The 26,953-nt window shown below is 42.7% G+C and overlaps 2 protein-coding genes across 4 annotated transcripts; both read left to right on the top strand.

The window, feature by feature from the left end:
* The first annotated feature begins 823 nt into the window (after nucleotides 1–823).
* Nucleotides 824–9,992, top strand: LOC110980737 (uncharacterized). Its single transcript, XM_022237678.2, has 3 exons — nucleotides 824–1,046; nucleotides 6,280–6,431; nucleotides 6,708–9,992. The coding sequence occupies exons 1-3, from the start codon at nucleotides 1,025–1,027 to the stop codon at nucleotides 7,359–7,361; spliced, it is 828 nt and encodes a 275-aa protein (XP_022093370.1). The 5' UTR covers nucleotides 824–1,024; the 3' UTR covers nucleotides 7,362–9,992.
* Nucleotides 9,993–10,854: 862 nt separating this feature from the next.
* On the top strand, nucleotides 10,855–25,567 carry LOC110980722 (protein moonraker-like). Of its 3 annotated transcripts, none has more exons than XM_022237648.2 (16): nucleotides 10,855–11,072; nucleotides 12,025–12,779; nucleotides 13,323–13,450; nucleotides 13,809–13,871; nucleotides 14,341–14,565; nucleotides 14,794–14,971; nucleotides 15,558–15,704; nucleotides 16,292–16,515; nucleotides 17,626–17,899; nucleotides 19,217–19,383; nucleotides 20,175–20,294; nucleotides 20,855–20,938; nucleotides 21,578–21,748; nucleotides 21,946–22,082; nucleotides 22,531–23,085; nucleotides 24,292–25,567. In XM_022237648.2, the coding sequence occupies exons 2-16, from the start codon at nucleotides 12,128–12,130 to the stop codon at nucleotides 24,401–24,403; spliced, it is 3,237 nt and encodes a 1,078-aa protein (XP_022093340.2). In that variant the 5' UTR covers nucleotides 10,855–11,072; nucleotides 12,025–12,127; the 3' UTR covers nucleotides 24,404–25,567. The 3 variants fall into 3 exon arrangements, with proteins under 3 accessions (XP_022093340.2, XP_022093344.2, XP_022093338.2); XM_022237652.2 differs by having other exon boundaries at nucleotides 10,855–11,084; nucleotides 19,220–19,383; XM_022237646.2 differs by having other exon boundaries at nucleotides 10,855–11,084.
* Nucleotides 25,568–26,953: the final 1,386 nt, after the last annotated feature.

Below are 26,953 nucleotides of genomic sequence, written 5' to 3'. Positions count from 1 at the left end.
TTTGTGCCGGAAATTCGGGGGGGGGGGAAGACTTGCCCAGCCATCATATGACTCTATATAGAAGTCAATGTTCATGACACTGATGTGGATTTGTAATACTGATTACATTCGTGCAGAATCTTATATTGGAGTGGCATATTTGGCCTTAAAAATTATTGCATTTTAGTCGCTGTGAACTCCAAAAAATTCTTCACAGTGCGCTTTAATTTTTTGCTCACCACAAAAAGTAGGGGGGATGATTCAATAGCCCCCCTCCCCAACAAGAGGGCTGGGATATATACCCCCATGAGGTCATGTGTTCATAAACCATGAAAAATGACGGCTTTTATGCATTAAGTTCGAAACGTTTGGCTAATTCATACAAACACTTTAATGAACAATAATTTACAACATATATTCTGAATACTTCCAATCAAATAGACTCTAAGGGTTAAAAATTGAATCCTGGGGTACTCTGTAATTCTACCTTTGCAATATTAGGAATAAACTCCATTTTTAGGAAACAGTGTACCTGAAACCGATTGAATATAAATCCGTTAATCAGTGAGTAGTGAACACCTAATACAGTTGTCTACAAAATTATTTTGGTTTCAAAGGTGGATACTTTGGTAATCTGGAACAAGTCTTCACATCCACAAATAGTGATATGGAGCGCGCCCCCTGCTAATTTTTATGAATTTCAGATGTCACACAATATGACATGTTATGTTGACACGTGACACGTGCATGGTGGCGGGAGAAGAGTGGGTTTTTCCCAGAGCGTGAAAGCATGTAATAATGTACTTTCAGCGGGCTCAGACTCGACCCTTTCACAATAAAATAATCCAGGGTCACATATTCCCCACAAACTCTCAGTAGAGCAACCAACTCACTTCCGCCCGATCACGGAGGTGAATAACATACAAGAAACTGTAGTAGCGAGTTGAGCTCCGTGTATAGGAGGCCATTTCGACAAATTCCTGTCTGGGAGTGTAGAGTAAAACTTCTTTGTTTCTCAGAGTGGCGTGACGAGCCGTCTGAAAACATGAACTATCATGGACAACGGGGTAAGTTTTTATTCCATAAATGTGGGACGGGGGCCAAGAAATTTACACATCTGATTTTAGTGGCTGAAATGCATAGAAATAGTCCATTAACCCTAACCCTGTGAGGGTGTAGGTAAAATCAGATTCAAGACTATGGTTACGAACGGAAAATTTACAGATTTTCAAGGGCTTACATTTTTATTTTATATGTCTCATTTGGGCCGTTTCAGAGTCTCTTCTGGGTTTATGCTAATCTGAAGCTGATCAGAACCTAAGTTCGGTTGTAGGTTTTCCCAGTCTGAGAGTACCTCGTACACTACTTGCTGAGTGACCACCAGTTAGTCAGGGGGTAATTTGATAATTCCTCTACCGATTCATTTGAGAGGTAAAAACATGTTACTTGCGCAACATAGTCGCGCGAGCCTTTCGTAGTAGCGATGCGGATCGGCATCACATTCAAATTCAACTGCATCAATCAAAAATATGAGCTCTGTTTCCTGGTTACCAAACTGTTTCGTGACCTGGTGGGAATGTTCATCTAGTATTACAGAGTCCCGAAGTGAGTATGTCCCTCGAACAATTGCGGCCTGCGTAGGCATGAGTAAAAAAAACCCAACGTTGACTTTTTTTAGAAATATATATGAAAAGAAGGAGTAACAAATGGGCTTTCCATAACGTGCTTGTATCTTTTTGCAGTCCGAAGATACAACACGAGAAAGATGACAGGAAACGCCACGGCTGCAGAACCACTTTTCCAGAAAAATGATTTTGAAAAAAAGAGCACGCGCCACCAACTTCAACATCAGGAATGTTTTGTGAGCGCACACTGTATCGCTCTCGATTTAAATTACCACAGTAACCCATTGGCATATCCAGCAGGGGAGGGGGCTAGGGGGAAACTTTCCCCTTGAAGGAAATTTCTCCGGATTTTTTTTCCAAAGAACGGGTGAGTATATGAGAAAGAAAGTATTCGGTATTTTTGTTTATCGAATATTATTACCAAATCCCTAAGAAACAACATCAGCAAATAAAAGCAAGGATGATAGGATACCGGGACCACGAGTAAGGCTTTTGATTTTTTTATTCCACAACATCATGTTGAATGAGCCTGAAGACGCATTCGCTTTTGGATTTATCCCCCCCCACACCAAATTCTGGATACGCCGCTAGTGCAGTAACGGCAACGCTACAGACAAGTTATTGCCATGAAATGTCACCTAAGCTTGACTAACTTTTAGTTTCTGGAACTTTCTAAATCTATTTTTATGGCTAAAATGTTCGGTGCCATTGTGACAGTACTTGCCAGCCATGGCATAGCTGTCGATATACTGTAACTGATTTCACAGCAGTGTCTTGAAGGGAATATCAGGGTACACAAACGCAGTTCTGCTGAGCCAAGACATGGTCTGACTGAATTTGGTGTAAATGACAGGCAAGATTGGGGCAGCCAATATGGTAGATTTTTTACAAAAGTTGGTAGTCACACTCGCAGTATGTTATGCATGTATGTTGTGTTTTGGTACGTGTGCATACGGCGCCGACGACATGCATTTAATACCTGCTTGTTTATGATTTTTAGAGGGTTTTCCAAAGACAAAGGTGAAAAAGTGCAGAAGCTGAGACAGAGAGAAATGACGTCCAAATGTGTGCTCCTGTACATTTTCAATGGGCCAAGCTTGTTACCTCCACTTGCCATTTATGCTCATACGCACGTAAATTAAAATTTATTTGCGAACTCAGGTCTAAAGATCGGTCAGCCGCAGACCAACCTCAACTCCATGGGCTGCGTGCGCGTTCCTTCACTAGTCTGGTCGTGTAGAAGTCGAAAATGACACTGACTATTCAGGATGATACACAAAAACTTAAAGTGAATCGCACCCGTATTCCAAAGGCTACACGCTCGTGCCCCTGTATTCTCCTGCACGTCACGCACGCGTAAATCTGAGTCGCGCATAAACACACCAACTAAAGGCCTAATTTAAATATCCCAAATTTAGATCGCGCGAGGCATGCATGGTGGGGACCAACATGGCACGGCAAGATCGTACCCATGAGGACGAGATTAGCCACAGACATAATTATAAACCACTGATCTCTAAGATAAAAGCATAGACCGCCAGACCCATCTCCTTTATCCTTCCCGAGCTGAAGTGCATCCCCAATCGGCGAAGAGAAAGACGGATGGTTACAAGTTTTGCGTGTACGCAAAGACCATATATGCAGGAATAAATTAGTTACGCGTACTCAGCGTGCTCCGTGTCAAACGCGCATATAGGTGCGTTTTACAATGGTTGTATTTCTGCTCATTAATATTTTGTGATCCCACGGGTTTTTTAACAATAAGACATGCCATAATCAGGAGGGATCCTAGAAATATTTCTATAAATCCCGAATTTGGGACTGATAGTTTCAAGTTTCGGGATTTCTTTCACAAAAAGCCCAAAACCGAGGGCCTATTTTGGATACAGGCGGGCAGCTACGTTCAGAGCTAGGCGCATAGTTTTACTACTATTTTTAGGGGTATCTTCCTGAAAAGGCGAATAATTTTTTTTCGTGGCTAACCCCCATAAAATTGAAACGAAAAGTGATCTGCTGGCCATAATCTTGAATTTTCAAGTGAAAGACGGAGGCCTGCCTCTTCACGAGGGTCAATAGGCGGCGCTATTTCGGTCCGATTTTGCATGTTTTCTATTGGTGCGTATTTGGTCTAGTGCAACCATATACTTGCCTCATGGCGCGCCTATGAGGTGGTACCAAAAAAACACGCCCTCTTTGTTCCGCTTGGAGCGGATAGGCACTGAACCTAAATGTTGCATTGACCGTGCACAATTAAGATAGATTTTTTGACACTTCGCTATTGGAGATTTCCACTTCCTTTAGCACACAGTCATATAAACGCATATATATATAAACGCATATAGGGCCTACCGCCAGTCCTTCCCATATAGAGTACCGAAGTGCATACGTCACGCGCACAGTTTTGTGTGTAAAAGGCACTGCGGCGAGAACCAGCGCGTGAACCAACACGCGCGCGTACTCCATTCATTTGCACTGCACTTTGTAGTTCAGAGTGACGTCACACGTCAGTACGCTATAACCGTGGTTTTAAAAAGCGTGGGCAAGCAGTGGGCGAAACAATGGATGGCAGTGCGTTCAGTGCGAATTGTGCATGACGCACTTTGATTGCATATATTTCTTTACATGTGTCCCAAAAAATCCCCCAAAGTTTTCTCTCTGGTCCTGCTATTATCTTATTTTCAAATGTTGCAACCGCGTTGTTTTGAATCTGCACGGGCCAGATTATGTTAACAGGGGATATTTTAAATTAATAATCGAAAAATGGCTTAAAAGAGTTTATGGCTGGAATTCTTCAACTGTGCGTGAATTCCCTATAACGAGGGGTGAATTTGCCCACGCATTTGCATTTAGTCGGGTGCCGTTTCGGCGACTGTAGGCCTACCCCGCCGTTGTTTTGAATAGAAGCATGCCTGTCTACAGCTTTATATGTCTGTGCTTTGGCAATACAGGCGATTCACAATTGTGCGCCACCAAGATTTTGTAACGTGTTGTCCAATCACACAACGCTCGAAATCCATTGACCCTTTCCAAATGCGCATTGGGTCGCCAGATTTCGCGCACTCTGATTGGCCAACGCGTGGCAGACCCTTGGTGGCCCACCATTGTGAAACGCCCATATTCGCTGTATAATTATACACCAATAAGCCATCGAGCAACGTTTCTCAGAAACGTTTACAAAGATCAAATTTTTCGTTAAAAATTTGAACAGTGTCTTTGTGGTTTTCGTACGAACGGCGCCCTCTTTTGTCTAGAAAACCTTGGGCAAATTTGTTGTTGAAAAAGTGTACTTTACAGGTCAATTTAACTCCAAACAGATATCAAACAGTTTTCATGCACTAAAGAAGAGTTTAAACATGCCAAAACAGTTCAGAAAAATTCATAACATTGTCCTTTAAGTCATTAGGTTTTGATTCGATTAACAAGCCAATAACATCGCTTAATTTAATATAAATGAATGAAACAAGACATTGATAAAATGAAAAATGAATTAAATCTTACGAGTTACCTTCATCAAGAGCAGGGCAAATAGAATACGCAGGAGCTTATAACGTAATATACAAAAGCTAATTCAGCATGAGACTTGTCAGATCGTCTAGTAAACAAACTGAACAGCCATTGAAATGAATGGCATATCAACTGTAACTTGTCCCATCGAGAACTGAATTTGAAAGCCCAAAATTTAATATGAACTACGTGTGTAAGGAAACCACATCAGGGATTCAATTTGCTAAAGTCTGACCACCTGAATATCAATTTAAATGCCATTTAAACGCAAATCTGACTGAGAAATCTACGGTGAAACATACGAAATTTCACATTTTCTTGTCACACGGAAGCGTTTATCAGTGCGTATTACGTCCCCAGTGCATAGCGCCCGCGAAGTACGACGACGTGTTCAACAAAGCTCACCGTTGAATATACAGCATAATTAACTCCATGTGATTGAAGACCCCAAATTGATAGAGATTTATTCGGGTGCTGTTTAATTAATGTAGGGATGTGTACTTTTCAATGTGTGTATACCTAACGATTGCATGGGTTATAATTATTAATGTGGGCCTAATTTATTATTCATGATCCATCCAGTCACGTACTTACCTCCATCTTGAAGTTGTAATTTTCCTTTCACAAACAGACCTAAATACTCCTTGTTTAAGTGCCAAGCCTCATGGGATATGATTGGTACAATTGTCATCTATATTAATCCCTGTTTGTTATAATAACCTATCACAGTAGTACAAATAATATTTTGTTGGTAATTACGAATCATGGGGGGTTGCAATGACGGATGGAACGGCAAGCACATGGGTTCGCTTCTGCATGCCCACCGAGGTCCGCTGTCTCTTGCTTGTACGCATGAACCACTGGCTCGACTGTCGGCTGTCCGAATTTATATTCCATTTTGACACTTATTCCGCCGATTCTGTTAGGACTGACACAGAAGAGGGGAGCACTCATTTGGGTTTTTCTGCATAGGCTCTCTGATAATAAAATCATCCTCTGGAGTAGACAATCCAAGTTTTGCATCCTATCACTTTGACGGAGTGATGGACTCCAAGCCACGACCCCGTCACTTTAATGAAATCCATAAGCTCCTGTACAAAACTTTTACATGTTCTATAACGAAGAAGTTTATTCACGCAGTGGGTTTTTTTTTCAAAATCGTTACATTAAGATATGGACCTGGCTGTTCAGCTAGCGAGGGACATTGGAGCTTTAGAAGATGCTTCCATGAACTACGTCCGAAGTCGACGGGCTACCATACAGCTTCTCCGTGACTTAGCTGATTACCTCCAAAAACATCATCATCGTGCAAAAATAGCCAAGGTAATTCAAGCACAAAAAGTAGTCAACAGGTGATTCAACAGTTTGGTTATCTGCAACTTTTGGTACTAGAAACTTGACCCAGAAATGTTCCACTGATCACAGTTTTGCTTTTGAAATGGACTGGCAACGTGTGAACAAAGAACGATTAAAATTTACAGAGACTCGATGTTTAAGATTTAAATTTGAAGATACAAGACTACTTAAGCACCAAATCTTTTAAAGGCACGAAGTTGTAAAATTGGCTTCAAGTAATGGAGACATTTAAATTTTTTTCAGGTTGTTGGAGGTTCAGTAGGGGTCGTGGCCTCGGGATTGGTCATTGGTGGCTTTGTTGCCTCCTTTTTCACCTTTGGCGCTTCACTGCTTGTTGCCGGTGTTGGGGCTGGTGTTGGAGCTGCTGGTGGGTTGACCACCGTGGGAGGCTTCCTCACGGAAATCATCACGCAAAAGTTAACCACTACCAGCGCTAAAAAAATACTTGAGCATGACAAAATTGCATGTGATAACCTCAAAGCGGCCCTTGAGCGAGTTGAATCGACCTGGCGTAGTTTGAGAGATGCGGGCAGGGTTGTTGTCGGCTTGGCTTCAGGGGGGAGGCAAATCTTCAACGTGGTGGATTCCATCTACGATCTGGTCAGGGTGGGCGCAGTTGCCTTTCAGGCGGGGGAGGTGGCCAGTCAAACAGCATTCAAGGCGGCGAGTACGGTGGGGCGGGGTATGGCGGTCGTGGGTGTAGCATTCAGCGTGATTGCAATCCCGCTGGATCTACACACGGTAATTACATCCAGCATAGCCATTCACAATCGAACGGTGCCCGAAGTGGCACGTGTTATCCTGGAGAAAGCCAAGGAGCTAGCAGAAAACTGTCCATCGGAAGAGGAAATGCATGCGCACGTTACACGAATTAGAGGCGCTCTGCAGCATATTTAGGGCATCTTATGAGACTGATATCGACAACGCATGACTTGGTACAACCTGGAGGCTAAAACACAGAGTATAAGGCTTTCCGTTCAATTAAAACAAACTTATTACCCGAAGAAGCTTCTGAGTCAATTATCAAAAATTGGAATGCCGTTTAACATTATATTCAACTGTAAAAGACAGTTTATAATGTACATGTACATGTAGTTTTATTGTACAGGGTCGTTATAAGAGGGCCGTTGAATTTTAAAAACACGGTCATGACAATTGAAATATTATATATAGTGATGTAATGCCTATATACTGAACCTTTACTTTAAGGCGACCGGAGGGTTTGTTTTTCGCAACAGCCTCGGCCCTGGTCTTAAGGGGTAAATGCCTTTCCATTTGAGGGTTTTGCTCTTAAAGGCCCTTTAATGTTGAATTTTCCAGGTAAAATATTGGAGTAATATTGCCATTCTGCAAGCATACAACTTGAACTTAGAGTTGGCTATGAGCTATCACACAATAGTCTACAAGGTCCGCAGTATCTCATTTAATCATGTTTTACCACTTGCAAAGGAGGACAAAACGCGATATATATGTACACTTTCACTTTTACTGAATTTCACTTTGTTACCTTAATAGCCTGGTACATTTTGCTTCCCCCTAAAAAACTAAGTTTCTGTATACATGAATTTATTGGGCCAAGGAGGTGAACACATCACAAAAAGAAAGTATATATCCACTTTTTGTGGGACCCTGCATTTAATTTTTAGAATTCACCAGAAAGTAACAAAGTCTGATTGAAGCGACATTTATTTCCTCACATTTAGTCATCTCACTTGTTTTAGTAGCACCAATACTGATGAAGCATGCAGCGATCATATGAATACAAAAGTACACATATTCCTTTGTTGTACTTAGCCCTTTATACCCAAGAATGAATAACAGTCTGCCACTTCTCTTTCCCCCTTAAAAAGACATCCAAAATCTGAGCATCTCATGCAATTTATTATTGTTAACGCTTGCATCAACAAGTGTGAGGTCATCCTTCACAATAACCAGTAATCCTATTAGGATGTTTGTAAAATAACGTTCCGTGCATATCAAATCTGCCTTAAAAATCACAACTGCCAGAGGCAGGTTTGCTATTACATGTATAGCGGGTTTAAAAGCATTACTCAATCATGGCAAAATTAGCAACATCTACATCATGTATGTGTACTTATTCGTTTATGGGTGGAGGACTGAAGTGAAACGATGGAATCTGCGTGCTTTTGCAGTCAGGTAGCCATACGCATCAAAGAGGGCGCTGACTACTTGTAGCTGTCTAAATACCGTTTAGTTTTGCTGTTGGTAGCTAAATATCTACTAAAGTATTCAACACTAAATGTTGAGTACTTGTATTAACTGCTAGAATTCCTCCTAATTTAAGGCTGATAATGCAAAAGTGCCTTTCGAAGCAGAAATTTTCGCCTTGGGGCACCGTATGATATTATAATATAGATTATGACACTTCACCCACAGACTGTATCTTTATTGGCTGAGAGCCGGTCATGTCAAACGCCATTCGCTATTTTTGCTCTTTTGGTTTTCATGACCGGAGGAACTATACTATAGCAACCAAAACACTATACCCATAGCAACCAAAGAACTATACGCGTGGCCACTGGCATTGTACCACAGATAACAGAAATATAATTCTCTGATATCTATGCATTGCACTGGTACTAGCGTTCCGTGAATGGGTAGTTTGGAAAAGAAGTGGTAAAGTTTCAACAAATTCTTGATTCAGACGAGCGCACTTTTTATTTAATATGTTCAGATCAAATCAATCAGTTATCTCATAAAGCAAGCAAAAGCTGTGGGTGACGTGTTATATGACAAATACTGCCTTCTTAGGTCGAGGTGTAGTATGGCATAGCCTCTCGGGGTGATCTATGGGGCATTCGATTTTCTCGAATTTTTTTTTCAAGGGAGGCACCAAAAGACAATTAAGCTGCAGCAAAGGTTATTAAACGGAGGCACCCGGAGGTGCGGGTATTCGCGGGGGGGGGGGGCACATGCCCCCGTAGTTACGCCACTGAGCCGAGGTAAAATAGACTGTTTCACAGTATCCATTCTATCGGTATTGATCGAGGGTCATGCTGAAGTTTAGGGAGACGTGCATTCACTCTGAGTTTTCCCGGAATGGAACAAAATCTAAAAATTCACCGTAGGGATTTGTGCGTTTTGTTTTCAGTAGCATGCAGATGTATTCATTATGTTACGCATTTTGTGCCAGAGAAACTAGTGCACTGTGGGTCTTTTTTGTCTGAAAATAGTTTTGCATTAAGTTTTTTAATGGTCCATGTTACAAGTTACAGGTTGTTAATAAAATCGGTAAATCTGGATTTTAGGTTTCAAAAATATCGATTTTAAAATCTTGTATATTACATTATGTAAATAGTTCCCGACATTTTGCAAAGTCATTTGAAATATATAATATTGTTTACGAAAATTTTTGCTTACGTCACGTCGGTTTGCGCTATGCCAAATGTTGGCAGCATAATTATTGACAATATCATTTACAGAGGTGCATGCTTTGTTGTTTTTATTAAGAGTAGGAAGTGAGGTCTAAAATGTTACAAATGATAATAATATTATTCACAGAAATTAGCCTATTGTCCATCTTCAGTTGCTTTTTGGTACTCTCGACTTCTTTCCGCTAAGGCTTCGTCTCTGAAATCAGCACTGGCTTTTCGTTACCGTTGTTCAAATGAACCACAAATACTTCACATTAAGTTTTGGTCGCTGATACGGCACGTGTATAGTTTGAGGTTTTGTTGGCAGCTGTGTATTTGACTTAATGACCATAACTTAAAGTCAGGAGCATTTGAGAAAGATTCTTGTAGAATCCAATTGTCAGGCCCTCTAAGTTTTTTAGATATGTAATCGCAGCCATCAGAAACCAGTCTGCAGCAGTTTGTGTTCATCCCTCCATCAGGCGAAGCAGTAGACCACGCACAAAACTGAGCATCATGGGCGTAAATCCCGGGGGTGGGGTGGGGTATAATACCCCCCCTTTTAGGGGGGATTGGATCATCCCCCTATCACTTTTGTAGTGAGCAAAAAAAAGCGGATTGTGAAGAATTTCTCAGACTTTCGACGTCTAAAATGCATTCGCCCTAAAAATGTTTAAAATGCTATAGGTCCTAAATATGTCATTTGAATGGATAATACATGTACATGTACGTCATATTATGAACATCGACCACAGTAGAGTCACAGGTGCCCCCCCCCCTTTCAAATTTTCATGGCCGGGAAACTCATCCCCTCCCCCATTTCCGGCACAGATTTATCCCACTGCCGATTATACAGGATTTGCTTGGTAGCCATCTTACAGGGTAGTTCTTATATACCACATCATGGAAACCTCCTATCCCTCTGAATATTTGCGCATACCCAGTGAAACAAAAAACTGACCTCCACCACATGCACACAGAATGTGAACAGCGCCCTCGTATGATGAAATTATTAGGTTCGAATGACTTGGCCGCGGCTTGAAAATTACGCAGTAGTCTACGGTTGTGGCCATAGCCTCTCCCCTTACAGTTGCTTATAATTTTAAGCCGCAGCCAAGTACTTCAGACACGTATGGATACAAAATGGCGCCTTATTTGAAGTGCATACCTCATCTGGTTACTTTATCGTACACAAGTTACTCTACGTCGTACATGTACTTACCCCATCTAAGATGTAAGTGAAACGGTAAGGGTTTTCATGACGTCATTAGTGGATAGACTGTGAACTGGCCCCTGATAATGTGTTTGCTTTCCAAAAATAGGCTAAACCAGCGCCATGACCAGTGCAGTGGTGCTGGCCATGCTGGCCGCCCAGGCCTAGGCTAGTCTGCTAGTGCTACTGCTAGGCCATGTGGGCCTAATGATAGTATGCCTGGTAGTACAAAGTACGGTAACTACCATGACTATCAGTGACTTGCCATGCAAATGTAAATCTACCATGGCCGAGTTCAGGCGGCTTGTTCTTGAATGTTCACGGGCAGGTCAATTTGATGTTCATGGGTCGGCCGCTCGAATGCTGGGAACAGACAAACAGTTGTTGCTGGTGGTTAGAGGCAAGCGACATGCAACACAGCGGCGTCCATGAACATGAACGTTATTCGAGAGTTAATGTTTGGATAACTGGGCTGAATTCTTTTCTAATTAAATAGGAACATTAATTAATTTTTGTGTTATGAAAAGTGATTAATGTTAATTTTGCAAAACTTCCCATTGTCTCTGGCTTTGTAAGCCATCTCTCTACTTTTTGCAGCTGTTCAAAAATCAAAATCAAATCAAAAGTTTTTCTGTGTGTTCCTGTAAAACCTTGACGAGGAGGTGGTCTGTGATCCTGTTCTGAGAACAGTGTTCTTGAGTCATGTTCCCGACGTCCGAGCGCAAGAACAAGAAACCCGTGTCAAGAACAGACTGCCCAAACTCGACCCATGTATCATGTGTTAAAACAGTCAGAGTTTCCCCTCGTAATTTCCCTCAAAACCCTGCCCTTTTTTGACATCAACCCCCAGTTATTGAGCATGTTGAGCATGACACACTCACATGCATCTGCCAAGTTGAGTTCAAAGTTTAAGGGTTCCCTTTATTTTTTGTGCCCTTTAGTAATAAACTGTCATCTCTATACTTTTAACCAGAGTAAGTTTTGCTACACGTACCTGTATGAGATTCAGCGTGATGAAGTATTGGTCGTACCTTTTGTGGCTTGTCTGAATTAACATCTGCACTGCAAGGCCAGCCATGCTTCAACAGAATCAGCTGCAATTCAACCTGGAGGTGCCCAGCCTGCCCAGCAACCTGGCCACCCGCTACCGCAATCCGGGACCCCTGGTGATAGAGAGGCTCGCTGGGGGGACCCTGACCTCGGACTCTGGTCCCGGAGAACCCAAAGAACCGCCAGTCAAATTCACCACGATATCCGAGGACCAGCTCTCGGTGGCCCTCCGGCTGGCCAGACTTGACCTGAAGAACATTGCCTCCAAGAGCCAGGCACCCGCTACCAAATACTTGCCTCAGCACGATCACCAGAGGCCTGGCAAGAAACACAAATCCAAACAGAGCCCTTCAGGGAAAAATCATCACCAGCTGCGCACCACAAAGCTCAAAGAACGGTTTACCGACCCAAATGAAAGTCAACGATCGATAGAAACCCAGACTCACCGGTCCAAAACAAAGAACACAAAGGATGCCATTGTCTTGCAACCAGTTAGTACACACGGGCTTTTTTTGAGTACCAAACAGCACCAGCATGGTGATACCAAGAGGGAAGAGCTGTCCCCTCCCACGGGAGAGGTTGCCTTGAGTCCCAAAAGCCGACAGGTCCAGGAGATCAGGCGACTCCGTTCAGAGCTTAAGACTTACATGAAGAAAGTGGAGGAGTTGTCAATCAAAGGTACTCAGGCGTACCCTGACATGGACGCTGTGCAGGATACAATATGCTTTAGCTAGCTTTCATTACTTGAACACCAGCAAATGTATGTGCACATATACACCGCTGACTTATTGAGAGTGTTTCACTAACTCTTATTCCCTTTGGGTAATAAGAGTTTTTGGCATGGGAAAGATTACGTTAAAAACTGTCTGGGTTAGTTTTCAGGGTTTCTTTTTTGGGGGTATTGTTTAGATGTATATCAACAGGCTCACGCTGTCAGTAAGTTGCTGATAAGGAAGTACCGTCTTTGGTGTTATGGGCAATAAAATGCCCTAAATTGCTACACCTGTCCGTACCCTAATTCCCTTTCTTTGATTAATTCAGTTTTTGACACCATGAACTGTTTGCGCAATGACATATGCATTTTTCTAGTCTCTTGATGGCTATTCTCAAACTAATACATTTTTCTCAGATAGTCTTTGATTTGTGTGAGTTTAGTCTGTGCACCAGTTTTCCATGCAGCCCTCTCTCATGAACCACCACTCTTGTATTGATTTCTCTCAGCATCTCGGCCTAGTCAGGAGATGGCCAAGAAGGATGCAGAGGTTGTAGAAGATGACCCAAGAAGAGCAGCCCGGGCTGCTGAGCAGGCCAGCCGCTCAGCCAGGCTCCTCTACTCTCTCCAGCAACAGGTACATATATGCACATGCTAGAACTTTGCGTGGGTGTGTTGATGGCGTACATGTAAAAGTCACCAATCATGAAGCACCTGTTATACCCTGATTTTCTGGTTGCGCACTCAAGCCCACACTAACCACTTGCTAAATAACTGGTGGTAAGATACACACAAGATTCGCTAGACACATCTCTCTGAATGGCAGTTGATAGAAAGCGTTGTTCCGAAGAGGTTCTTGGCTAAAATGGTGTCAAAATTGATTCAGTGAGAAATTATTTTATTACAAAGCTATACCTATTTATATAAACAAGACGCATTCAAGCGTGAGATGCAGTATATCTGAATTACTCAGCCCAGAATTTTGTCTTTCAAAGGTGCGGGAAATTCAAGAAGAACTGGATAAGCTTGGACCAGGAAAAGTCAGACACACTAAAAAGGTAATAACTGATTTTTACAGTAATTATAGAACATACATGTACATGTCACAGGAAAGCTAGTTTGTGTGATTAAACAATTGTATTTAACTGCATTTTCCCTAGTTATGTATCTAACTTTTCTTTTAGACATTTCTCTTCAGGTTGCTGAAAGGGTCACAAGCTAGAAGTGCAACATTTACCTAACAACCAATCAACATGTTATATTTGGAGGGGGGGCGTTGGCCCCTCAATTTCCACCACATATTCAGGTTTTCTGTCTTCAGTTGACTAATGGCAGAGTCGGCTTTTATCATGATAATAGACCTTGCTTTACTTTTGCACTGACTCTATAGCTCGAGGGTTCACAGCAAGAAGTGACGCATTTTGCTGCCAACAAGCCATGTTCTTTAAATATTGTGGCCTGGTCCTCCAGTGCTACGTTAACTTTCTGAGCTATGTATGTTTCCTGTCTCTCCCCGACTTATACCAGAGTCGAGCCCTTAACCGTCTGGCTGCTGCCCACCGTGGTGCCGTGAGGGCCCTCCAGTCGTTCCTTCACCACCTGCCCTCAGAGGTGGACCCTGGGAACGGCCTACCACCCCATTACCAGGAGCTGGCCCTGCTGATTCGACAGCTGTCCCTGTGCTGCGCCCAGCTGGATGTGGAAGAGTCAGGAATCCCAGAAGGGGTATTGAACATACTTGAGCAGGCAAAGGTGAGATTCCATGGTCATTTTTTTGGGGGGGGAGGGGATGAATGCCCGTTTACATGTTGGGCTAATATTCTGGGCAAAAAATAAAATTTCAGCAAGCATCACCATTGTGTGCTCAGTCAAACCTGTGAGTAGGAGCCAGTACATCAAACAGGGATACTGGCTTCTGAATGAGGAGAGATTATAAAAGTTCAGAGGGCTGTATGAGATAATTGACATTTTCTTTTAAAGGATTTCCAAGATGCATTGTCAGGGCAAATTTCCACCCCGCCGAGGCCCAAAGCTAATCATGACCCCCAGCCCCGAGCCAACTCGAGGAGACGGCTAGCCTTTGAGGGTGATGCCCCCCGAGGGCCGCCAAACAGGGCAGCCACTTCTACAAGTCGGTCAGGGAGTCAGGGACAAGCAAGTATGTCATTGCTACAAATAAGCCAGTTCGGTTTCTCAATTTTTACATATATGCACGACAAGATATGATTTTGTTTTTGTTGTCGCTATGTGAAATGTGCAGCACACAAGTTATGTTTGGAATGAGTAACGGAATCTACATTCGTTGCTTTTTTTTCTCTTAACTGAAAAGAAGATAAAACCTTAAAAAATTTGGAGCATACAAAACACCTTAAACCATGGTGCTCTCCAAGGTTTTGTAATTCTGGCTTAGTGACAAGAATTTTTCTTCAAGTTTCTTGGTACCTGGAAGTACCTGGTATTGTCTGCAGATATTGAATTAGTTGATCCCTATCTAAACTGAAATCTGTCAAATCTTGCTAATCCTAATAAGCACATTTAATTTACAAGTTGAAATACTGAAAATGTTTATCATGTACCAAATTCTTTAAGCACATCTTTGTTACAATACACATTACTAAGAGTTCCAAATTGCTAATTTTCAGCTTCAAATGTTTGGTAGTTTTGAATTGTGAAGTGCCCATAGGCTCATTGGAACAATTACATTTTAAAAATTATTTTCCCCCTTATTTGTAAATTTTTACAAGGTCCAAAGGCTCTGAACCCTCATCAGTACAGGATAAGAGAGACACCTGTAAGGGACACAGACAGAGACCCACTCCATGCCACAACCCAAGTCACACCGGGTCCAGCAACTGTGGAGAGATTGGGAAAAAGTGTTGTGAGCAGTAAAGGTAGCATACAGATGGAGTCTCCATCATTGTCTCTGTTAAGGTCCATCCAGTTTCCTTTAAAATCCATCCAAGAGTCTCAAAGATTTCAGAGGATTTTGCAGGTTCCTGAAGTAAACTCCTCCATTCACACACTCCTCCACACTTATGACATTTACGCCCTGCCAGCAAAGCCAAAGGATGCTCTGTTTCCATCTTGCCTTTCATTGACATATCAACTTCACATATGATATCCAGGCTGGTTTTGGTTTCTTCCTGTTGATCAACCACACAGTTGAAAAGTCTAAGTCCAGAAAGTGTACTCTCATGTTATATAACCCTGTTGATCTCAAAGTTCAGACATTATAAATTTTTGGTCAAAGGTTGAGGTCTTTATGATGAAAACAGCAGGTTTTCCCTTTATAACTTGGGAAAGACTCCACACATCTCCTTCATGCTTGATGTGTTGGTTGCCTTGGGCCTCTTTTCAATGTGTAAATTGAATTTTCATACTTGAAACAAGTCAGAGCACAGCCATGAGTTCATAGATATGGTCTGAGCAGGGCATTTGTGTTGGTTAAAGTATCTTTCATGTCTTTCTCTCCTTGTAGTGACGCCCGGTAGCCCAGAGAGGAATGCAGCATTACGGGCAGGGCTAGAAGCCCTTCTCCGAGCAGGGCGGCATGCCCCTGGGCAGCCAGCTGGACCTTTGCATCCAGCAACAAGCAATCCAGTGCCGCGAGGCCAGCAACCTACCGCCAAGGCACGCAAGCAACCACCTGCTAGGGGCTCCACAGCACCCTCCAGGAGCCTTATCCTTCCAGCTGCATTGAAGGTTTGCTCTACGAGGATTCCTCGTTGTTGTTTTTTGCTTTTTAATGAAAGGTTGTGCACTTACACAGACATATACAAATAACACTGTGTATTCATTGTTGTCTGGGAGCTTGCAAATAATTCACAAGTTTACACGGGTGGGACCTAAACCTATGACCTGCTAACTAGTGCAGGCATCTCAACCACCTGGCAAACTAGCCTGTCAGGCTAGTCTGAGTCGGATGTACTAGCAAGTACCATAAATTATTTCCAAAGAAGTACTTGCTCTTTTCTTTTTTGTAAAAGTTTCAAAATTCTTAGAATAGCAATTTTGACAAAAATGTGAATGCTTTAAAAAGGACAAATAACATCGACTTGCCTTTCACTGCTAGCTTGTTTTAATTATAAATCCACAATCATCAGTGTAATGCTGTTATCTTTGCATTCCGACGCAGACGCAGGGAGTAACATACGCAGAAACGTTTTTTCATCCATCATCTTTTTTACCACTGTTGAGATTGGTTAATAGCTATCAGAAGGCTCTGTTGCATTACAAACATGACAGCACCAGCATCTACAAAGGTGGCAGCGGTATTTTTAAAATTCTGACTTGGAAAGACCTGTATTCCTGCATCATTTCTCATTTCATGGCAGAATCTCTTGAAGACTGACAGAAGCACAGGAGATATGCACAGCAGTATGCACTGTTCTCAAGAGCACATTTGTTCAGCTCCTTACTGGCTGTAAGGAGAAGTGTCACCTACCAGCTTGATTGAAGCTGTGTCTGAATTATTTGGCTGCAGCTTGTCATTGCACACGACTCTATGGGAACTTGTGAAGTGGCTATGCCATCCCCACACACTTATGCATATTTTAAGCTGCAGCCAAGTCATTTAGACACAGCCTAACCTGGATGGGCCATGATGGTAGAAGGCTACTAATAATTCACCATCCTACAGATCAACGTGAAGTCGATCATGCCATGCATAATTTATTATATATCCAGGCATATCATAGGGTACTTCCCCAACAGCTTCCCCCCAAAAAATCTAGCCACTGAATTACAATGAAAATGATAGAAAAATATCAAAATTTTGAAGATTATCTTTTCAACTCGCAATTTTCTCAACAGGCTGCAAGGGAGAGGCTTCATCGAGTTAGAGTGGTCCCCCGAGATGCTCACTTCACCCAGGAGACTGTGGCCTCCAAACTCAAGCACAGGGAACCGGTCGGACAAGGCATTGCAACTTCCAGGGACCCTGGGACCAGACCCCAGGATGGTGGGCCGGTCATGGAAGCCAAGCCTGCCTGGACTCCTCCTGGGTCTCCAAGAAGTTTCCACAAAGCTTTACCTCGGCCAAGGCCAGTGTCAGCTTCATCTGAGGACGAGAAGGAATCAGAGGAGGGTAATTCCCTTTTTTTGCATATCTTCTCCGATATTATCATTTGCATGCCCTAAACATACTTTACTGTATCTCACGGTAAACCTGCATGGAAGTGGCAATATCTGTAGAATGGAAAGTTCTATGATATTTGTATGCAAAAGGCAGAGTCTTGATAAACAGACCTGCATATCAGAGTTCAGTACGGTCATTAAAACTGTGTTGGAGTATTCTTGTGTAACTGAAGAGTGTCCTCTCAGGGTAAGCTTTGTAAGGTGGCATTCTTCTGTACTTTCACGTCATCCACCTGTTGAATAAAGCTCTTGTTCAAATTTTAAAATACAGGAGGGTATTGTAGCTTTTCTTAGGTACTAGAGCATAGAAATATGCAGCTCTGACAAGTGAGCCACTTTGTGCTGGATGATGCATAAACACCTGAGAATCTCATGTGTTGTGAAAGGGAGGATGTTTGAAAATGTCCTTGTAAATTCTTTATGCAATACTGGCTGAGGTGTATACTCATTCCTATACATCAAATACATCAAATTTGTGCGAGCACAGAGTCTTGAACTCCCCCAAATCAGCTAAGCACACGCGCTACCTTCAGGGGGCCACAAGTTGTTAGCTGGACATAGAGGGATTTCACATTAGCGCCGTCTGCGCATATCTGCATCGAAACCGAGGTTCTCTGTGTTGAACTTGATCCCGTGCGCCCGCGGAGTCGACACAGTACATGCAGTATCCTGTTCGTAAGTGTGACACCACTTCAGTTTTAACCACGCCCACTGCACAAGATACACGACTATTGTAGGTACGTTAGTTCGCGGTAAATTGTCGTCATTTTTTCTTTTGATTTTACGTTTGGAGTCATCCTGTAAGACTCTTCCACAAAAATTTGCAGCCTGAAAAGTCTGAATTTAACATACTTTTATGTATTTCTGTCTTGACTCCTTACTTTCAATCGTCTGATCGTATTGAGAATTGAAACTGACACATACAGCCTCGTTTTGTGGAAGTGCGCATATCGACGCAAAAAGCGTTGTATTGGGATCCCTCTATTGAGACAAATATCACTCTGTAACGTAGTGTCTGATTACCAAAAGCAATGATGCTGTAAGAGATGTCGCACAAACCTTGCACAAATGACCACCAAAGGTCAGCATTTGTAAATTCCACCTTCATAAAGGTGTGTGGTTATTGTATCTTGTCATGTTGTAAAGGGACAAGTTAGTTGCAGAATAATAGCATTGGCAACTGGTTTAAAGAAGATCCACAGCTCCCTGAAAGGAGACTGCGTAATGTGCAGTCGCGTATCAAAACCTTGTTGTCTGTCTGATTCAGCAGGCAGAGACAACTCAGCAAGAAGGAGAAAAGTTGTCTTCAACCTTGAGAAGGAGAGCGGGAGCAGGAAGGACGTAGGGAGTGACAGAGAGCGGGGACTGGATCCAGATATGATGGAGAGGGAGATAGCCAGACAGGCCTGGCTAGACAGGGAAGCAGCCAAGCAGGTCAGCAAGCTCAGAATTCCGTTCATGATGGCCAGAGCACTCTGAGAAAAAGTTTGAAGTTCTTGTCTTAGGAGGAAATGCAAAATTCCAAGTGCTTCTGATTGTACCAGCCGTGGCATAAATCCCTGCTGGCGAGTGGAATAGTGCGGACACAACATTACAATAGGGGGCTGTATCGAAGACACAGAGGCTTATCTCATGTACACATGTACTTACACAATCATGTATGCCTTACTGTTTGTTCTGCATACGCGCTGTTGAAAAGTTATCATCGCCTAAAAGTGTTACTTGTTTCTGTTTCTCATGACCAGTACAGTGGATTTTCATAACCTAAAAATATGAAGTTGTTTGTTTCTCTCGACCAATACAGTTGGGAGAGGGGACTAACCCTGGTTAAAAAGGAGGGCGATATCACATGCCCCTCCTCCCCCAGAATTCATGCCCGGGTTGCTTACAGTGTTTATGCCCAATATTTTGTGGAAAGTGGTCTGTGATCAAGCAAAGGAAAGTCAACCCAGCTCTCTGAAAGGAAAATGCATCACGTCGACAAATGGAGAGGCAGGTCAGCACTCCCACATCACTGGGCCATGCTCTAGGCGTACACGCTCTGGACCCCTCTAAAAAAACGGAAAGACCTTTACAAGTGTGTGTTTGCAGTGGGAACACCAGACTGGCTTATTGTAAAGGGCATACCTGATTGGAATGCAGCGTATATTTTGTGAGTATCGATTCCGTTACTTACACAGTCGAGTGAGAAGTTTTAGGAGAGACTTGTTCTTGTCTCACTGCAGATGAAGCATCTGGAGCATGGACGGGAGGAGAATGGCTACCCTCCTGTTCCTCCTGGCTGGCTGGAGACAGTTGAACAAGCTCTCACTGCCCGACTCCGTCCCCTCATTGATAAAGCGGAGGTGAGGGTTTCCAACGTGGACTGCAGGAGCGCAATGATCGGTTGTCACAGAAGCTTGTCATGAAGTGGTCCTTTTTAATACACACCCAAGGGACAAATGGACCTTGCGCTTTTGAAAAGATTAAAAAAACAAAGTCCTGCATTGATTGCTTTTGGCAGATGGTATGCGACATCCCGCCAGTATATCAAACATAAAAAGGGTTTCACTTACTCTACCAGAGAAGAATATACTCATCGCCGTGCAATCTCTGGTTACTGTGACCCGTCCTGCCAGACATAGAATTAAGAGATAAGCAAGCCATGCACAAATGTGTACCCTCCCCCATAAGAGACCCTCTTATTTGCACTTGCATCCTGAAGGCAGTATGCAAAGTGGCAAACAGTCAACTTATTTTCACGAGCACGACACATGGCCTGGGTAGACCAGTGAAACAGCAGCATATGTAACCCTCAAATAACAGTTGTCTCTGACTGATCTGACTCGAAGGAACATGAATGATATCTAAATGGCACCACATTTTCAGCACTTCTAAAGATCGGTCTCGGCCTTTTTCCCTTCAGGCTACTGCAAAAGAACAGCAGCATGTCCAAAATTCCACCAAGCAATCCTTACATCACCAGCTATCCCAGAGGGCAGTACAAGCTGTAAGTGTAACTGATCAAGCTGTGCTTAGATCAGTAGGTCACACACTAGCGTGCTGCTTATGGTATCAAGTGAGACCTGCTAGACACTTCAGAAATCACCGGTAGATTAGAGTGAAATTGGGAGGATTGAGAAATGTAGGAACAAGCCACTGTTACCTTGATCCTACCAAAGTTTGAGCACTATTGCCCTAGATTTTTTTAACATGATTGGATTTTGGAATATTGAAAAAGGGTCTGAGCAAACGTCCATGTAAACAAGCAGTTTGCTACCGGGCATGAAAAGGGATGCACACTAACAAAATGTCACAGCGTTCCCAAAGGTAGGCAGGATTTGGCTCAAAGGTATAGCTTCATAGGTTGAGCCTCAAACTGGACCCAGAACTAAAGGGGGGACCAAACATGGGGAAATGTTGTTATTTAACCTTATGGCCATTCAGAGGAGTGAGCTTCAGTTTTGAAAGGCAGGGCAATGAAACAGTCCAAAACAAAATGACCTATCCTCCGTATTTAAACAAAAACTTTCCCCGAGAGGGCTGTGCCTCCGTAATCCCTGCACCCCTAAGATCTGGCAAAAGTGACCACACCCCTTGTGATTTCAAGCAGTGCTCACTGCTGACAAGAATCCCTTTGACTTCCCAGACCAGCAATAATGCGGACCTCCTCAGCGACCTCCTCCTTGAGGACATACTGGCCGACACGGCCCTGGAGTTTCATCGCATCGAACGAGACGATCAGCTTGAGCGGCAGGCCCGGCAGCTTCAAGATGGTCCCACTGTGGAAGGGATGCTGCAGTCACTGGAAAAGATGGAGGTGCGAAATATAGTGGAATGCTCACTGTGGGCAGTACAATGCTTTTTGCGTCTGGTTGTCGGTGAGGTATTTTGTAAGGTGTAGATGTGCCCATCACAAGTAATTTCCAAAGCGTAGAGGCAGATGTTATTTCATTTCAGCAGATAAATCCGTTCAGGACCTCTCACCAGATTAAGGGAATTTTTGTCTTTGGACAGCTTATGGAAGATGAAATAAGAAGGCGGTGGAGGCGAGTGGAATACATCAACCAGGAGGAGCTTCTTACAGACTCTATCCACCAGAAGGAGGTTGGGTGGATGTTGGGCACTCCCCTCGATGGAGAGTTCCTTGAAAGGTAATGAAGAAATACTTCTCAGCCACATCCATCCGCAAAGCAAAATCTCTGAATTATTCTACACTTTGCAGAATCAGTCTAAGCCATGTCCAAATGAACCAGATATAATTAGCCTTCTACGGGGAAAGTGACTTCAGATGCAAGATATAGTGGCTTCCATAAAAGCATGTATTATTTAAAGCCGCAGCCATGTAATTTGGTCATGGGCTTTGTCCAAATCCATGACACTGCCAAGAACACAATTTTCTGCTCACAAAGCCTTTTTCCATTTCTTGGAAAGTGTAACCAGCAGACATTGGAAAGAATGTACTCTCCACAGAATTTCCTTAAAATTGTCATACAGCGCTAGTAATTGACAAGCATTAACGTGAAAGGCAAATTTTTGTGACAGGCCCTGTCTCAATGGATTTAACACGAGACTTACCTGAACAAGTTGTGTCTTGTCCAGTTTCCCAGGTGACGTGCCAACTGCCCACACTGCCATGCAGTTCACAAATCAACATTCTCAGGATGCTCCAGGATCCCAGCCCAGCATCTCCAAAGCTAAATCCTCAAGAGGCACAAAAATCCCATTACAAGCTGACGAGGTGACATATTCGTTGTATAGCAGGGACGACCATGATGTTGGCATCAGGTCTTTAGCAGGAAACGATGTACAAGTCACCGAAATGGATTCTAAACAGGAAAAAGGTTTTCTCTCTCGAGAAGATACTGACAGGTCTGTCAGTCGTGTGTCAGGAGCAACTCCTGGCCAAACGCACTCGATGAACATCCTGCACACATTGCTGGACAACAAAGGCAGTGCAGCAGCTAGACCAGGTAGCCTGTCCAACAGCAGGAAGTCTGGCACCAGACCTGGGCTCGACAGGCCAAGCTTTCCGCTCTTCATTCCTAGTGATGCGATGAATCGCATCAGAGACTATAGAGGGCGCTTTGAGCACCACCTTAAGAACACGTCACACTGGGCATACGGAACATTTGACCCATGGAGGCTTGTGGAGGAGTAAGTTGATAAGATTATAACAGTAACAACTATCCACAGCACATATGCAGCAAGGTATGAGACGGAGAGAACCCCCCTGCTTTGTGTTGGTCATTGTCTCGCAGGAATCTGGGGAATTCCTTTCAGACATCTTGGGGGGATGTGTTCAGTAACAATAGTCTGGAATGTGTATAGGGATTGGACATGTTGGGGGGGGTACCCCTCGGTCTCATTTCTTGCTGGGTATACCACAGCAAGCTATTAGCAAATTTTTTGCACCCTATGGGCAAAGCTGAAGGGGCGTGTGTGTGCTAACCATACATACCTAGTGTGGACCTCTGAGCAAAAGAAGTCCACCTAATGTAGGTTAATGAAAAGACGTTGTGTGGACTTGCACACACACCTACATGTACATAGTATTTCCCCGGAAAAAACAGTTTCAGCGTTTTTTGTTGCAAAATGAAACAGATCAATCCAGGAAATCATCACTTGGGTGTAACAACTTACCCGGGTACTTGTTTAGGGTTCCATGTGGATTGAAAGACAAGCATTATGGTGATCCCTAAACAGTACGGGGAACAAAGTTGTATCTCCGGAATGCAGTTCAGACTTTCCTAACAACAATAATTGTCCCCATAACACGGGAAAGGCCTACCCTGCATGCATACAGGGACTTCTGAGCAAAAGAGCTCTACGTAATGCAAGAAGTGTGAATGTTATGTTGACTAAGCTGCGTCTACACAAGATGGCCCTCTTTCTGGAAATCAGTTTCATAGAGAGTATGGGATTAGGGCTAATTTGAGGAAAACAAGAGTGACATTTAAAGGAAACCAACAGAAATCCAGGTTCAAAGAGTGCCTACCGCGCAAGAAAAATTTGCACTGAGTTTTCTGAAGTACACAAAAACAAATGAATGTCCCCACTAGATTGGTAGTGCAGACTTGCGTCTTTGTGCATATACATAATCACAATTGTTGGGCATTTGCATTGGTCAACTCTTTTGTTTTGAAGCAACGAATGGATGTAACTTCAGTTAATTGACTTTCACATATATTATTTGAGTAGTTTATTTTTTCCATGTGAGCCAGAATCTTCCCTCAATACCAGCCACAAATAAAGTTGTTTTTGATGGCATCTTTAGTTTAAAGACCTTGGCCGCTGAAAGTTTCGTGCAGAAAATAGTTTCAAGTAAAAAACTGTTTTATTTTGGACTTCATTTGTCAACAGGGTCTCCGATGAGATAGTGTCCGAGATTATCAAGGATGTTTCAAGCGAGGTTGGTGACATCATGAGCCAGTGTGTTGATGACCTCTACAAAGCCGAGTTTGACATGACATAACCTTTCTTCCCTGGCCTCTAGGGTTGAAGTTTAGTGTGTAAATGGTCTTCTTGAAAAGTCCTTTAACTGATTCAGTGTGTCCCATGTTGGCCAATAAAGATCAGTGTGATGCTCCTTAACATATTCCTTTTGCAAGTTACAATCATAGAAGTAACACTGTACCATCAAATTTGTTTCTGAATTATTTCTGGGCCATGGGAACCAGAATGAGGATTTTTTCCCCAATAATGTTTTTCCAACTCCTAAGAGGAAAGACTGTGGTACTATTTCTAAAGTGTTGTTGCTTTTGCTTCTATACAAAAAACATTCTAACATGTATCAAGAGGGTCTACTTGCCGCCCCTTCCACTCCCCACTGATATCTTCCTGCCTTTGTAAAACAAAAAAGAAATTTACAAACCGATCTGAGTGCTTTGTTTAAAAAAAGGGACTTAGCTACAGCCAGGTTTTTAGTCCATTTTTCAAAGAATTTTTTGGGAGAAGTAGAGGTTGGGTGGAGCATGCTCACTTTTTCAGCAAAATGGGTATTAACCGAAACAGTCCTCAATCCTCTGATTTCAATGTAAGTTTACATTTACCCTTGGGGGTAAGGGTTAAGCTAGAGGCAGTGCAGGGGCATCCCCTCAATTAAATTCTGAAATCTACTTATCTCAGAATGTTCCTGTTCAATCTGGGGAATTCGTCCCTTTCTCGAGACTTTCTGAACTTTTCTTTCTTTTCTCAGAGTTTATTGGATAAAATTCCCAAAGTTGAATTCTTGTTTTAAATAAAGTCCACAGAATCTGTTTGGCATCATGTGTTCAGCTCCTCTAATGGGAGACTTTTGAAATGCTCGGTGGCGGGAAACATGGCTACCTTTTTAGCACTTCTGAGCATGCACTTGTTCTTAGCATGTGTGCATAGTTCTGAGCATGCACGATACCTTGAAAAGGGATCAGGATGTCTGCTGCCACCAGCATCTCAAAGTTCTCCCATTCTGTACAGTCAAACAACATGTTGTAGTTTCTGTGGGTCAAATTCAGTTGTGGGACTGGATTTCATCTCATCACCTTTGATTCGACCTTTGATTTGATTATTTTTGCATGTAATATGCGATTTGATCAGTTGCTGTATTTGAAGGTTTTTAAAATAAAAAGAAAAAGCTCTGAATTTGTTGCGAAAGGTAGCACCGTGTCACATTGGTTCGTCCACTTCATAGTAGGCCTCTCATTAAGTTCAACACATCAACACAAATCAACACAAATTTCACAGTGACTGTGTATTGTCTCACTTGTCTCAACACTGCTGGATTGTGCGAAGCGTTGATTCGTTCAGAATATGGGCCCGTAAAACAACCCCGTGGAGGATTTGACGAAAAAGTGTTCCTCATGTTCCGGGAGGAAATAATTATACGATCGGGGGGGGGGTCAACTGTGAAGGAAGAACGGACCAACAGGACAAGAATTTTAGCCTTCTTCGCATATGTTTCAATAAGTACAACAAATGTGGAAGTGAAACTTACATGGACAGAAAGGAAAAATAATTATGTTCCCTTTCCGCTGACAGCACGATTGACAAAATTTGGTTTTCAGACTTTTTGAGAAACGTCTTTGCGTGGTTGTAGCTCCGGTAAGGTGTGGACAATGGAAGAATTATTGCACGAAAGTACACAACAGTATGTTGGGCATGAATCCTCGCATATATTTCCCTAACTACAACAAATATCAAAATGAAACTTACATCAAAGGAAAGAGGGACATGTACCCTTTCTCAAGCCACGGCAATCATTAATGCGGACGATTTTCAGTCTTCTTAAGCCCAAATATAGGGAGCTTTCTTTGTGTAGGAAGAGGCCCAAAAATTGTATACACACCCATATCCCACTAAAGTAAATACTTGTTTTTGAACGATAATATCTAAACCGTTCAAAATATGACTTTGTTGCTTTACTCTGTGGACAGAAGACATTATAAGCTTCCGATGTTCGCAAGAAGGCCAACGGTTTTGATTGAAAGAGTAATTAAGCACGCGGTGTGCAACTCATGTCAGAGAGAAGAAAGGGCCGAGGAGTGGTTCATATAGGCAGATTATACTAAACGCATTGCCAACTGATGCAATTATTTCCCTCGAACGATTATTTCTGAACCAGTAAGAAAATGACTTTCTAGCATTGCTCTGTGTATATAGGACATGATAGGCTTTCCGGTGACTGCAAGAATTAATGCCATATTTTATTGACAAGAAGAGTGTTTAAGCTCATTTTCAGAGTGCCAACTCTGGGAGATAGAAGGGCGGTTGTCTGTTCATAATTATTACAAGTAGATGGTACGAACTAGGACAAGAACAATCACTTCCTTTGTGTGATACTTTATTAACAGTTTGAACTATATCTTCCAAATTTGCTGTACAGATAAAAGGCATTATAAGCTTTCCCATGAACCCAATATTGCCATATTTTGCCTGGAAATGTTGTAGGCTCATATTTAGCGCGCAAACCCTGCCGGGAGATTAAACGGCCGTTGAGTGTGTTCATATATAAGTTGATTGTACAAAACACCACGCAATGCCGACT

The sequence above is a fragment of the Acanthaster planci genome, linkage group LG09 (assembly GCF_054643075.1).
Source record: "Acanthaster planci isolate LZ-2023a linkage group LG09, COTS_SCS, whole genome shotgun sequence".
NCBI lineage: Eukaryota > Metazoa > Echinodermata > Asteroidea > Valvatida > Acanthasteridae > Acanthaster > Acanthaster planci.
This window is presented reverse-complemented; position numbering and strand designations above follow the sequence as displayed.

Coding starts and splice junctions, on each gene's coding strand:
- LOC110980722 (XM_022237648.2), top strand. CDS start 12,128: ATGCTTCAACAGAATCAGCTGCAATTCAACCTGGAGGTGCCCAGCCTG. Junction 13,872..14,340: donor AAGTCAGACACACTAAAAAG/GTAATAACTGAT, acceptor GACTTATACCAG/AGTCGAGCCCTTAACCGTCT. Junction 22,083..22,530: donor GATGGAGAGTTCCTTGAAAG/GTAATGAAGAAA, acceptor TGTCTTGTCCAG/TTTCCCAGGTGACGTGCCAA.
- LOC110980737 (XM_022237678.2), top strand. CDS start 1,025: ATGAACTATCATGGACAACGGG. Junction 1,047..6,279: donor GAACTATCATGGACAACGGG/GTAAGTTTTTAT, acceptor CGTTACATTAAG/ATATGGACCTGGCTGTTCAG. Junction 6,432..6,707: donor ATCGTGCAAAAATAGCCAAG/GTAATTCAAGCA, acceptor AATTTTTTTCAG/GTTGTTGGAGGTTCAGTAGG.